This window comes from Nuphar pumila, chromosome 5 (genome assembly GCF_984573655.1).
Source record: "Nuphar pumila chromosome 5, dmNupPumi1.hap1.1, whole genome shotgun sequence".
In the NCBI taxonomy this organism is placed as follows: Eukaryota; Viridiplantae; Streptophyta; class Magnoliopsida; order Nymphaeales; family Nymphaeaceae; genus Nuphar; species Nuphar pumila.
In genome coordinates, this window is record NC_143253.1 from 32,013,432 (window position 1) to 32,028,503 (window position 15,072).

At 38.2% G+C, this 15,072-nt stretch overlaps 1 protein-coding gene across 2 annotated transcripts in view; it reads right to left on the reverse strand.

Annotated features, from left to right (window-relative positions):
• Window positions 1–298: 298 nt before the first annotated feature.
• LOC149837302 (uncharacterized) overlaps window positions 299–15,072 on the reverse strand; it is a 32,805-nt gene continuing 18,031 nt past the window's right edge. Inside the window, exons 5-6 of one of the 2 annotated variants that reach the window (XM_090007326.1) lie at window positions 1,946–2,003; window positions 299–825 (exon numbers count right to left, since the gene is read on the reverse strand). In XM_090007326.1, coding sequence (XP_089863452.1) covers window positions 1,978–2,003 — 26 coding nt within the window. In that variant the 3' untranslated portion in view covers window positions 299–825; window positions 1,946–1,977. Of the gene's footprint in view, window positions 826–1,945; window positions 2,004–10,525; window positions 10,616–15,072 lie in introns of those variants that run through there. The other variant, XM_090007327.1, reaches the window with a different exon arrangement.

Genomic DNA, 15,072 nt, shown 5'->3' on the forward strand with positions numbered 1-15,072 from the left:
CTTGACTTTTGATTTATAATCAAAAGTTAATGTAAAAATTATTGATATACTATATTGTGCATTAATTTATATTAATCCTTGAAGGTCTAGATATAAATGCACATGTCCATTAAAAAACTCATAATACCTTATGTTTTCTTGAATTTCTTCGTATTGCAATATAAAGATAGTCACGAGTAGAAATGATCGAAGAGGGTTGGATCTTCATGTAAATAGGAAAGCTTGCATTGCAAAATTACACAAGATGACCACTACACATGTAATAAGAAAAAATGAAAAAATTGCCGACATAATATAAGCAAGAACCAATGCATTAATAACAGGCAATCATAACAATGGCTAAACACAAGCTCTCATAGTAATTAGTAATCCAATTACAATATGAATCTTTTTACTTCTAGCAATCTGCAGGGCTTTAAACCAACTCAACTCCATTTGATTCCAATAGAGTCCCAACCAACCAAATAAGCGGGCCAGATTGTTAAGCAGGTCAGGCTTTCTACCCAGCCCATCGGGTTTAATGAATCCCCAGGCACAAACCTGCAGCAGCCCACTAAACATTCCCAGAGTCAAGTAGCCATAGAATAAAGAGCAAAGTGAGACTCGGAGCTTTGGAGGCAAGGAACTCAATCTAATCCTGTAGCCCATGCAGATTTACACATGCCCGTCTTTTGTCACACCGGATGTGATGAAGCTTTCAACAAAGGCCCTCATGCCTCGAAATTTCAGATCGTGTACCATGGCATTTCATATCATTTCAACTTGCAACTATGGGCTGCCATTATAGTGGTCACCTGGTTAACTCTAGGCCCAATCCGCGTGGAGCTGCAAAACAAAATACAAAGTACAAAATATAAGAACCATAATGACATTACAGGAAAAAGGGCATGAGAATTCTATGATAGTTTACTTGAGTGCCCAAGGTAGGTTGGCCATCATCTATAACCATTGATTTGCACAGAACACTAGAAAACAAGTTTTCTGAAGACTACCAAAAGCCTTATGGGTGCATGGACAGCCAATAGTTCTGACCTAGTTTAAACATGATCATGGCCCATGAAACAATGAAGGATGCACCAATCTTTATCAAATGTCAAAGATGTAAAAAAAATGTCACACCCTTTTCAGTAATTACTCACACTAATGAAGGATGTGTGTGTGTGTGTGTGTGTGTGTGTGTGTGTGTGTGTGTGTGAGAGAGAGAGAGAGAGAGATTGGATGCCTCATTTTTGCACGCATTATTCAAGATGGTAACAGAATAAAAAGTAGGTGGGAAAACCCAACTGGCACTTATCACCAATCAAGATACAAAGCAATCCATGGGAATGACTTATTCACTGACCCTCATGGCATGCTTATTTGTCCTGCCGAAGTTCATGGGTTGATTCCTTTATCTACAGAGGAGCATACCCAATACATGTCCACTGTAGCTGACTTCTGAGCAGAGCAGATCCACCAGATGGCCAAGCACCAACAAGATCCAACATACTTTGCCATAAGATGAGGTCATATTGAAGATGATAGATAACATCAAACATCAGGGATTAACCTGATACTTTGCTCCACACACAAAATGCTGGAAATAGTATAAGTTCAAAATTCTTTCCCATAAAAATGAGTTTAAGCATTTCAACATGCCCACAAGTAACTGTCTATCGATGATATTATCTTCTGCATGATATCAGACACACACACACATAAAACATCCTTCATTAGTGTAACTACTGAAAATAGTGTAACATTTTTCTTACGTTTTTGACGAGAGAGAGAGATGATTCTTGCATGCCAGTACAAGAAAAAGCACAAACTAATTTTGCACCATTTTTAACAAGAATGTGTCTTTCGAGGACTGTGTGTTTTATCATCTTGAAAAGCATAAAGCATGTTCATAACTCAAAACACTGCTTTTTGAAGAAAAAAAAAAGGAGCAGCAATTGTTGGTTACCTGTGGCACGGCTATCAGCATATGGCACTCCTTCAGATTGCACAGAGCACAATTGAGGCTGCACAATTGCATAGTGTCAAAATAAGACTTCATTTATGGCAGAATCAGATAAGCTCCTTGCAAATTCAGAAATTTCTTATACAAATTTTAGGTTTTCTTTGTGAAACTTTCAATAAATCAAGCATATGAACAAAAATTAAAATGAGACTTGCAATGAGAACAGTTCTATTCAACACAAAACTGTTGCACAACCAGCAATCGTTTGAAGGAGTCCCATCTGAAACAGCATTAAATTCACTAAACAGTACGAAGCATGTGACATTAAATCAGTATTTATTATCTAAACTCGGAATTGCTTTTACAGGCATAAGAATTTCCTCACTGTCTATCATGTTATAAAGAAAGCCTTGTTCCTGAACTGTCCAACCAAAAGAAAAAATCTTCCTGATTTTATGTTTGTGTGCCCTTTTGAAAGGTGAGGCCTGAGGTCAGAAATCAAATAGTGGTGAGTGTTAGCTAAGGTGGATAAACCTTGGACCCGGTTATTAGAAAAGAAATATGACTTAAAGGGTAGACCTTCTACCTGGTCAATGTCTAATAAGTGGAGGAAGGGCTCGCCCATGTGGAGAGATTGGCCATGCTCAAGGATGTCACATCAATATTGCTAAAATCAGTCTGAATCGGACGATTCAGATCAAATCGGCCCTCTACCAATTTGCTAGAGGGCACGATTCTCCCCCCCTCCAAAATCACCTGATACATGCTCCTGGTTTTCTTGTCATCAAAAGAAAGGCTGGTCCACAAAGGTTTTGAACCCACTTGAATTTGTCTTAGCATCCTAGTTTTCATGTCATCAAAAGAAAGACTGGTCCACATAGGTTTTGAACCCACCTAAAATGGTCTGACATCATAGTTTTCATGTCATCAAAAGAAAGGTAAGCTGAATGATTTAAGGCAAATGTCTCTGGAATAAGACCTTTTTTTAGACAATCGACTCAACAAGAACCCATCAATGAAAAAGCTAAATTTGGGATTTTGAGGTTTGAGTGTTACTAATCCCTTGGGCCCTCTATAGGATTTGATTTACCTTAAAAGTGGTAGTGGGTCAGCGTACTGTATTGCAAGGACAGTGGCATCATGATGGGAAGCTAGAACCTATGAAATCCTATCCTACGACATATGCTGTTGTAGGACCTGGATCCTAGCCATCCAACTGATGCAATTGGACGGTTAAGATTAGTTTATATTTCAGGTGAGAGTTTAGACTAATCCTACCCATTGGTTGGACAACCAGCATGCGCATAGAATTGATCCCATCATATGTGACGGCATCCGGTTAATGAGGGGATCCGGTTTCATTTTCGTGGAACATGGTTCTGCTGCATGCGTTATCATGAAGCCTAGGGGCACACAAACACCATATATGTAAGAGTTTTTATCATTCTCCTTTAGGAAGAATCTAATGGTGCATTTGGATATCTTAGCTGAGAATTGTCATTCGACCATGTAATAAAAAAAATCGGGGCTGAATCAGGGTTACATGTAATAAAAACAAAGAAAACAAAAAAAAAACATAGGTGGCTGCCCTGATACTATTCCCTCTTTCACTCTTCTTCTGACTTGAGTGTCTTTAGTCTTTGATGCCTTCCGAGTTCCGCCTGCCTCCCTGAACCCACCCAGCACCGTGTGAAAACGGCCTGGAACAGTCATGTTTGGTGAAGGAAACGATGGGGAAGAGAGAGAGAGAGAGAGAGCCCTTCTTGAGAAATCGGCAGCCCAAAACTTTCTTGGTTACTGCAGCACTAATACATCATTAACTTAATAGAGTTACAATATTTTACAAGGACGAAACTGCCATGTATTAGTAATTCATATTACATTAAACTACAAAACATGTATGTGCTGTATCGGATATGGATCCTTTACTGGATCCATATCCCCATATCTGTTCCATGTTCTAATATCCTCCCTCAAGTTGCGCATGGGAGTGAACCATGTGTAACTTGTTCTTCAGAAACCAGAAACGGTTACTTGTGAGGCCCTTTGTGAACATATCAGCAACTTGATCTTCCGAAGGCACAGATCGGTTCAATTTCTCTGCCTGCTATCTTTTGTCTGATGAAATGTTGATCAATCTCAATATGCTTAGTCCGACTGTGATGAACAGGATTGAACACAATTTGTATAGTACTTTTGTTGTCACACATAAGAGTTGAACTTGAGATATTCTCTCCCATCTCTGTAAGTAAATGCCTAATCTAGGTCACTTCTACTGTGGTGGCTGCCATGGATCTATACTTTGCCTCTGTGCTAGATCTCGCTACTACCTTCTGCTACTCCATGAAACAAGATTTCCTCCAATAAAAACACATCCTGAAACAGACCTCCTCTCATCTGGATCCCCCGCGCAGTCTGCATCTGTATAGGCCAATATTTCATGTTTTGTTATTCCCCATGAAGATTGTACATATGTGAGTCCATCACCGACCGTGCCTTTTAAGTAACGAAGAATACGTTTGACAACATCCATATGACGAGTTTTCGGTTCATGCATGAACTGAGATACTTGATTTACAGAATAGACAATGTTTGGTCTAGTGAAAGTGAGGTACTGTAGCATGCCCACTAAACTGCGATACCCACTAAACTGCGATACTTGCCTGCATCAGGATATAACTCACCATCACAAAGACTTAATTTTTTATTGACAACACTGGGTGTGGGCAGAGGTTTGCAATTTGTCATTCCTACTTTGACCAGAAGGTCAAGAGTGTATTTGTGTTGAGTTAATAACATTTTTTCATCCTGTCTGTCCACCTCTACACCAAGAAAATATCTCAGTTTCCCAAGATCTTTCATTTTAAATCGCATACTTAGTAAAATTTTGATTCGTTGAATATGATCTGGAGCATTACTAGTGATCACAATATCATCAACATATATAAGTAAGAAAACCATAGTGGTTTCATCCCTGTATATGAATAGAGAATGATCTAGTTGGGAACGAAAGAAACCATGGTTCTGAATTTCTAAAGAGAAGCTTTTAAATCATGACCTGGAGGCTTGATTCAAACCATTCAGTGCTTTGGTTAATTTGCATACATATTCTTTTGGGTTCCCTTCTGCATAACCTTGAGGTTACTCCATGTAGACCTCTTCCTTTAAATCCCCCTGAAGGAATGCATTTTTAACATCAAACTGACTAAGGGTCCATCCATGTTCAATTGTGAGGCCAAGAACAATACGAATAGTTCTCATTTTCACCACTGAGCTGAATGTCTCATCATAATCCTGGCTATATTCTTGAGTGAAACCTTTGGCAACAAGGCATGCCTTGTATCGTTCAATGCTACCATCCGGTTTATATTTAATCTTATATACCCATTTTGAGCCAACAACATTCTTATATGGAGGACGACAAACTATCTCCCATGTTTGACACTTATGAAGTGCCTTGATCTCCTCATTCATCGCTTCAATCCATTTATTAGATTGAATAGCTTGACAAAACCCAAGTGGTTCCTCGTGTTTTTCAATCTTGGATAGAAAGATCTGAAAATTCATAGAAAAGTTGTCATAACTTACCCATTTTTCAATAGGATGCCTTATCCTGTCTGATCTTCTAGGTGCCTCTCTGTCATTGGCCAACGCCATATGTTCTCCAGCAGGTATATCTATCTGCTCTTTGGATCTCCGGGTATAAACGTTTCCTTTGTATCTCAGACATTCTGTTTCTGATGCGTTATCTGAAGTCGTCTCATCATGTATGCTTTCAGGGGCCAGAGTAGTATGTTTTGCACCGTGTGAAATGAGCTCAGCGCTGAGCCATGGATCATACCAATTAGCAGCTGCATCAATATGATCACGATTGTGATCAGCTTTATTTCCCAGAAAACTATTTTCATCAAAAACAACATTTCTGGAGATTCTGATCTTCTTACTGGCAGGATCATAGCATCTGTAACCCTTGTGTTCATCTGCATAGCCTACAAATTGGCATATAGAGGTTTTGTCCTGAAATTTAGTTCTCATGGATTTATCGATATGTACATAACACGTGTATCCAAAAACTCGTAATTCGTCATAATCAGGATGTACACCAAAGAGAACATAATAGGGAGATTGATTTTCAATGATAGGCATAGGAAGGCGATTTATCACATGAGTGGCAGTATGAAAAGCTTTTGTCCAAAGTCCAATAGGCAAGTTACAATCATGCATCATACTCATTGCACTTTCCACAATGTGTCTGTTTTTACGTTCAGCAATTTCATTTTGTTGTGGAGTATACGGGCAAGAAATTCTATGATGTATCCCATTATCTTGGAAAAAATCAAAAAATTCTTTGGAGGAATACTCACCACCTCCATCACATTAGAGAGTTCGAATATTTTGAGAGAATTGGGTTTTGACATAGGCATAAAAATGACAAAAAATAAGGAAAACCTCTGATTTGTGCTTCATAAAGAATATCCAGGTAAAACGAGAGAAGTTGTCAATAAAGGATACATAATATTTACTTCCAGAAGAAGAAGGATTGGGAGCTGGGCCCCAAACATCAGAACATATTGTCTCAAAAGTCATGGAAGCTCTTTTATTTATTTGATGAAAAGGAAGTACATGACTTTTGCAGACCTAACAACTGAGACATACTTTGTCTTTTAACAAAGGTTAAATAGGCTTTGAAAGGAAACCGTTGGACACTAATTTTTCAATAAAGACTTGACTACAATGACCAAGACGAGAATGTCAAAGATCTGGCTTATTACATTTGGATATACTTAAAATGGTTTTGGAGACATGATCAGACTTGGGCTTCAGGACACTGGCGGCTGGATCTTCATTGAAGATATACATGTTGTCACGCCGCTCTCCTTTAGTTTGAAGATCCTTGACAAAGACAGAAGTAGGAGTAAATTCCACAGATGAATTGGTAGAGTCAACAAGCTTAGAAACAGAGACAATGCTTTTCTTAATGTTTGGTGCATGAACAACATCAAATAAAGGAATGTATGAAGACTCGAACAAAGGGATGAGGGCATTGCCTATGTTTAAAATAAGGTGGTGAGTCCCATCTCCAGTTACAATATTAGATTTGCCAAAATAGAGGGTCAAAGTAGAAAACTTACCTGCATTGCCAGTGACATGAGCTGCTGCCCCAGAGTCTACATAATTTCATCATCGTTCTGTTTCAGATTCAAGTTGGCCATAGCAGATAAGAGAAGATCTTTAGCATCATCATTGACCCGAAAAGTACCTGCAGTTCCTGATGTAGCAACATTTCTATTGTTTTGTGTTCTATTACGATTTTGTAGGTTGAACCAGCAGTTGGCTTTGATGTGACCTCGTTTGTTACACTGGTAGCATGTGGGAACATTCTTTGAAAAGCTGGCAATGGAATTTGGAGTAGGTAGCAATCCACGTCCTCCCTGGATTTGGGCTCCCCTGCCTCTACCACGCCCTCTCGTGCACTATCAGCAAACGTCCCTGTGACAAAAATCTCATGCGTAGATGATTGCCCTGTTGAAGCATCATATATGCTTTTCAAAGACATCTCGTACTGGAAGAGTTTAGCACGTAATTCCTCAAAATTGGGCAATGAAGGCAAGCATAATAAAGAAGTGACAAGTACATGATACTCTGATCCCAAGGCATTCAGTGTTTATTGCACCTTTTGTTTATCTGACACTGGATATCCAACAATGGATAATTGATCTGTAATGCTTTTGACTTGGTTTAAAAATTCAATAATGGTCATTGCTCCCTTCTTTAAAAGTTGAAATTCACGCTTGAGAAACAACATCTTAGCCTCTGATATCTGAGAGTAGGTCTGAGCTAAAGTCTCCCACAATACTTTAGATGTGCAATCATCAGGAATAGAAACCAAACTTCTTGCAACAATGTGGAAGTGATGTACGCGACAAGAGCCTAATCACGTTTCATCCAAACAATAAAAACAGGATTGCGAATGATGTTTGGCATTCCTCCATCCTCTTTTGCTTCGGTTGTGACAAATTCCGGAAGCATTGGAGTGGAGCTATCGAAGTAACCTGAAAGATCTTGACTGCGAATAAAAAGGGTAATATGCCTTTTCCAAGTAAAATAGTTATTTGTATTCAGTTTTTTCGAAACTACCTGCCCCAAGAAATTGGAAGAAAGACCAGAATTGCCTGAAGTATCCATTTGTAGGCTTATGACAGAAAGAGAAATGTGGCTGAAAATAAAGAATAAAGTGACGCAGCTTATGACAGAAACAATCTGGACTGCTATCATAAAATGATGCAGCTTATGATCTATGACAAAAAGTGGTACCAAAAGAAATGAACTCATCCTTTTGTGTAAACTGTGAATGAATGGAGAAGAAGAAGACGTGACCAGCAGTTATTGTATGTGAATTAAGAAAAGGAGATGAAGTCACGAGGAATAAGAAGAACTCGGCCCCTTTTTTTTTGCGTGAACTAGGAGAGAAAAAAAAAACTGTTGTGCATGAAACAAGGTGTAATACAAGAAACGAGTGAACATCTGAATTTATTTCAGATCAGTTGGAACACACACAGCAGATCTGAATGTCTTTCAGATCTGCGATATAGAGAGTTAATCGTTGCTGGAAAAAAAAAGGTGCAGGGGGCAAATCATGTAGCCGACGATGACAGAAAAGGAATAGGGGAATAGGAAGACAACCCGATTCACGTGAACTGATTCACGTCCCTGAGGAGAACTTGGCATTTTTCTGCAGTAATGAGGAGATCTGATTCACGTCCCTGAGGAATACCTTATTCACATATTCTGAAGAGAACGAGGAGAACTCGGCTTTTGTTGCAGCAGATCTTGGCTAGTTCACGTAGATTGAAGTCGAGGAAGAGAACTTGGCTTTTCACGTCCCTGAGGAAGGTCCTTTTACGCCCAAAAATACAACGTGCTATGATACCATGTGAAAATTGCCTTGAGCAGTCATGTTTGGTGAAGGAAACGATGGGGAAGAGAGAGTGAGAGAGAGAGAGAGCTCTTCTTGAGAAATTGACAGCCCAAAACTTTCTTGGTTACTGCAGCACTAATACATCATTAACTTAATAAAGTTACAATATTTTACAAGGACGAAACTGCCCTGTTTTAGTAATTCATATTACATTAAACTACAAAACATGTATGTGCTGTATCGGATATGGATCCTTTATTGGATCCATATCCCCATATTTGTTCCATGTTCTAATACACTGGTGCCTACTGCCTCCATCCACATTGTCAGTAATGCTCTCTCTCTCTCTCTCTCTCTCTCTCTCTCTCTCTCTCTCTCTCTCTCTCTTTGTGTGTGTGCGTGTCCAGAAAGGGGGGGCATCCATGGCCCTTTCCGGCAAATGTCCCTTCATATTCCATGAAGTGGATGCTGGAAAAGAGCCTCTGATGGCCCTTTTTTGGCCATCCCTTCTCTCTCTCAATTATATATTTGCTACGGCCGATTGAAATACAATCGACCTAGCAAAGTGAAGCCTTTTTCTTATATTTACATAGAGAAACCATCCCCAGGATCAGAGACCTAGTTGCGCTGGCTCTGCCTGGCGTAATTATGGTCACTGTCCTGGCAACATAAAATTTTGTGGCCTTATCCCTTGCCCCCAAGGAGTCACTACGCTTTGGCTTGCACAAAGGGTGTCGTTCATGGGATTTGAACCTAGACCACCTACCTAGCAGCCTAGGCCGCATCCCACTATGCCAAACCCCTTTGGGGCAAGCAAAGCGGAACCTATTTTGTTATTTTTGTATTTATTTTAAAAATGTGTTTTTTTCTTATTTTTCTGATGTTTTTTTTATTTATTTTTATTTTTTCTTAATTTTTCTATTTTTGAATAAAAAATCATTTTTTAAAGAAGAAACTGATTTACCTACTGAACCAATTTTAACAACATTGCCTCACATCCAAACTTGACACTCAGCTGGAGTTGGGTATCATGCTTGATTCCGGGCTGACAGCCAGTGCTTGGAAAAACCACTTGAACAAAAGTATCCCTCCATTTACAGCATCATTTAACTCAGGTTGCTATTGTAGGGTACTGTTGAACACCCTCAGAGGGCTAGTATATTCAGTTTAGGAGGAACTTCAAAGAGCATGAAATTGAAGAACGGATGAACATGATGGGAATACTTGCAAGCTGGAAATTGAAAACAGAAGCTCACAGGATTATTTGGGAATGTGATAAATGAGGTTTGTTCCCTACTGGTTCTCTCTATTGTTCATTCATGCCTCAGAGAATCCAACCCCTCCCAAGCACTCACGATGGAGTTTTGGACTTTGACATAGAGCTAATATGTTTTCTTGGTTGCTGCAGTTATACAGAATCAACACCTATAGTGAAAATTCTGATCAGTCGACTGATAAAACCTTCTGATACCAAAGCTGTAACGCCCCAATTTTTTATAGTGAAAATTTTGGAGTAAAATTATTTTTTTTTTTTGAAATAGCGGAAGTGCGAAAAACACAAGTTGGGCGCATTACAGGGTAAAACAGAGAAGTACCAAACATACCATTCATTACTTGAAACATTAATGTCATTAATTACATCCCATTACAAAGATATAAATCTACTAATCAGAGTTCAAACAGAAAACACTGAAAAACTGAGATCTCTTGACTACTTCCAAATACGACGCCACGATGCTCCAATTATGCGTTACCTGAAAAACATTTAAAGCAGAAGGGTCAGACTCCCCTGTCTGCGTAAGAAACAATGTATTTATATGTGGTGCTCAGTGTCCTGTGTACAAATATGTGCAACAACTGCAGATATAACTAGCATGGAAGTTTATATCATTCTAAAAAGATAATTATGATTTCTAATTCATGATACAATGCAAAAGATGACTGAACTAAATGTATATTTATCTACATTAGTACAAGTTGTAGATTCCACAAGTTTCACTAAAGCCAAATCAACAGTATATAATTCTTCAGAGATAAGTTTCCAGTCAACTTAAATTATTTAATGTTTAACTTACTCTTACCCTGTGGGTACGCACAGGCATAGACCTCGTAGCGGACCAAGACCATACGGTAAGACGCCTAACTCCCACGAAAACACGAACGTCCACGAAGTTTGTACCACCTACCCTCTCCAAGGTAGACCATGGGTCCAGTAACATACACCATCCTTCAGGTGTACCCAGAGCTCGAAGAATCCGGTAACATATACCGCCTTTCAGGTATACCCAGAGTCTCGAAGGTTTTATATTTCATTTTACATTTTCTTTATAACCAAGTGCGAGCTATCGCACTACAAGGGGTCCGGTAACATACACCATCTTTCAGGTGAACCCAGAGCCCTGGGAAACCAGTAACATATACCGTTTTTAGGTATACCCAGCATCCCGAGAAACCAGTAACATATACCGTCTTTCAGGTATACCCAGAATCCCATAATTATTATATATGTGCATAATTTTCATTCTTGTTTTGTTTGGATCCAGTAACATACATCGTCTTTCAGATGTACCCAGAACCCTGGGAAACCAGTAACATATACCATCTTTCAGGTATACCCAGAATCCCACATTTAGGTTATGTAATGCATATTTTGTATTTTGTTAAATTCTTAGTGCGAGTCGTTGCACCATAGGGGTTTTCCGAAATCCCAACCCACATTCGGGGTGATCTTAGTGTATGCACATTACTTACTAGAAGTCCAATAGGCGACAACCATAATTTCTCAGAATTCTGGTTCAACTTTGTGTCGAGTACTTATACATTCAGCATTTTAAGATTTGTTTATGAGCTCGAGTGTACGTTTTATACCCCCACTGGTTACGCCGCAACATGACATTATCTAACTTTATCATTTCTTAAGTGCTTGTTTGGCACTCCCAACATTTAGCGAAACCACATGTTCATTCTTGAACTCTTATATTATCCTGAACAAGAAATGATCTTCATTGTGCAAATATATGTATCATGTGTGTTCTATGTATTGGACATAATCCTAAAATTCATATGTGAATCACATATTTAGTTTACCATTGTACTATTTCCTTCATAGATATTTCAATTGCATTTCACCTAAAAAGTCTTTAGAAAAACTTTTCTAAAAGAACCCTTCATGAAAATCATTTTAGAAAACCCTTTACTTAATTTTTCATGTTTATTAGTCGACCAATAGACTGACCGGTCGACCAACCTTTTTGCTTCAAATCTTCTAAGCAAAACGTTATTTTTTTGTAAAATTAGTCGACCGAAGAATTTATTAGTCGACCGGACAGAATGTCTGTTTTCTGGAAAAATTTAGCAGCAGTCGACTGATCATAAAAATTAGTCGACTGAAAGTTTTATCTGTCGACCGGACAGAATGTCTATTTTCTGGAAAATTTAGCAGCAGTCGACTAAAGGTTTTATCAGTCGACTGATCAGAATGTCTGTTTTCTGGAAAAAAATTAGCATCAGTCGACTGAAGGTTTTATCAGTCGACTGATCAGAATGCCTGTTTTCTGAAAAAAATTTAGCATCAGTCGACTGATCAGAATGCCTGTTTTTTTAGACTGACAGTTATCATCGATCGACTGATCTGTTAATCGAGACGTTTGAAATTCTGAACTTTTGAAACTTAGTCGACTTAAGAAAAGTTAGTCGACTGATAATATCATCAGTAGACTGAAAAACCTTTTAGTCGACTGCTGCTAAAAACTTCTGAAAAACAAACATTCTGTTCGGTCGACTGATAAAAAGCATTAGTCGACTGCTGCTAAATTTTTTCAGAAAACACATGTTCTGTTCAGTCAACTGAAAAACCATTAGTCGACTGCTGCTAATTTTTCAGAAAACAGACATTCTGTCCAGTCGACTGATAAAACCTTCGGTCGACTAATTTGACAATAATGACTTTTTAGAAAATATGGCGCGAAAGGATTAGTCGACTGATAAGTCTATTGGTCGACTAATAAACATGAAAATTTAAGAAAAGAGTTTTCTAAAAAGATTTTCAAAAGAGTTTCTTTTAGAAAAGTTTTTCTAAAGACTTTTAAGATGAAATGCAACCTAAATATGCACTCTAAGTAAGGCTCTTACAAGAATCTAAGACTTTTAATGAATTAAACATTTGCACACTAGTCTTCAAGGATTCTTCACTGAATTCTTCAATTTCTTCATAGCCTTAGCTGAAATGCAGTTGATTCCACTTGCTCATCATCAAAACCTTGTACTTGAAGTATCATGTATGGCTTCATTGTCGTAACAATCTCCCCCTTTTTGATGATGACAAACTTAATCAAAGATGAAGCATTTAGATGCATAGATGGAGATTTTACTCCCCCTATCAATATGCTGCAAAACATTAAAAGTTAGCACATTTAAAGCACATATATCACATATTGATTGGTTTGTATTTTCATTCATCATTTCTTCATGTATTTAGAAATACATTCATTCAAAGCTTTCTTTTTCTCTTAATTTTGCATTTTTCATGCAAGATCTCCTGTAATGTAATTGCTATCATCTTTTTCTCAAGATCTCCTTGCAATTTCAAAGTAATGCTATCTTTATTTTTTTCTCCCCCTTTGTCAGAATCAAAAAGAGTAAGGGCAAAAATAGCATAAGCAAAAATAGAGATAAGTTTAAAATATTACAACCCATAAAGTATGTTTTTCAAAGATCAAACATCAGAAAAGAGAGTTTAGCAAATCCCTAATTGCAGTTACATCCTTCTGAATTGAAGCAAGTTGTTGAGTCACATCTTCACGAAAGGTGTGTTGATGCAGCTCCAACGCTTCCAGTCTCTGCATAACTTCATCATGGTCTTGATTTGTCGAAAATTTCTTTCTTTTTGCATGAGATGAAGGTGTCGCAGAAGGTGAAGGTTCAGAAATAGATGGTTCATTAGGATCAGATGGTTCAGTTTGATCAACATTTAAGGGAGGCAGATATTTAATTTTCATTCTTTTAAAAATTGTTTGATCAAAGAACTCTTTTTGCTCAATGTACTTTTCATTTGTTAAAGGAACTTTAAAATGTCTAAAAATACGGGTTAAAAGACAACCATAAAGAACAAATGGTTTTTGTTTCCACAAGTTTGTAAAATACACATTGGCCCAGTTGACAGAAATATTCCCAAATAAAACATAAAGAGCCGTAGATAGATCTGTGGAATAATAATCAAAAGAACCAGTTTTGGGTAGAACATTGTGGGCAAGGATTCGTCCAGCAATGCGTGCACGAGTTTGAAGATTAGTATTTTTGAAAGGAGGGCAGTGAGGTGCTTCTGGAAGAAGAATTTGTTAAAAAACTCTTTCATCATTCATTTCAATAGTGTTGAAAAGAGTGTCTGAAGATGGAATTTCAAGAATTTCTCCAAGTAATTTCGAATCAAACTCGATTTCAACATCACGAACAAGAGAAGACAAAATTCCAGTTTGATGATTCATTTGTAAATTTGTGTAAAACAAGTGAATGAGAAAAGGATAGTGAAGTGTATCTGCACAAGCATCAAAAAGATGTGAAATACCAGGAAATAATTCTCTTATTTTGTAACGAGAAAACAAATGAAATAGAACATTTCGGCCTGGTAAAATAGGTAGTGCAGAAATTGATCCAAAAGTGTCATAGAGAAGAGGGTTGCGAAGTAATCTTAGTGAAAAACCATGTCTTGAAGTAGGTGTAGGAGGAGGAGAACCTAAACCTTTTGCAGATGTAGACTTCGTGCGAGGCATGGTTACCAAAATGTCGGCTTCCAAATGACGTCCGGCAAAGGGAAAAAGCTTTGCGGCGATCAAAAAACGAAGGACAATGTGGTGGCTGACGGTGAGGAGAGGTCGGCCAAAAGGGGATTCCGGTAATGCACTGTCACGGCAAGAGAGTTTCGGAGTGTTTTGAAGATGCGCCAGTCGCTGCAAGAGGATTCCGGCGTTTGAAGATCACGGCCAGAAGATTCCGGCGTCTCCCTGTTACGGTAAGAAAATCTCGGCGATGATGGAGTCGAACGGTACTCCGAGGGTTTTTCGAAAGAGAGAGAGAGAGAGACAAAGGAGAAAGAGGGGTTTTCGGTTTAAGGGTTTCGTTTTAAAGAAAAAAAAAACGAAAAGGTGCGAAAAAAAAAAAAAAAACAAAGTGAAACGATGCCTTCTTTTTAAAAAAAAACGGGTTTTAAAAACAA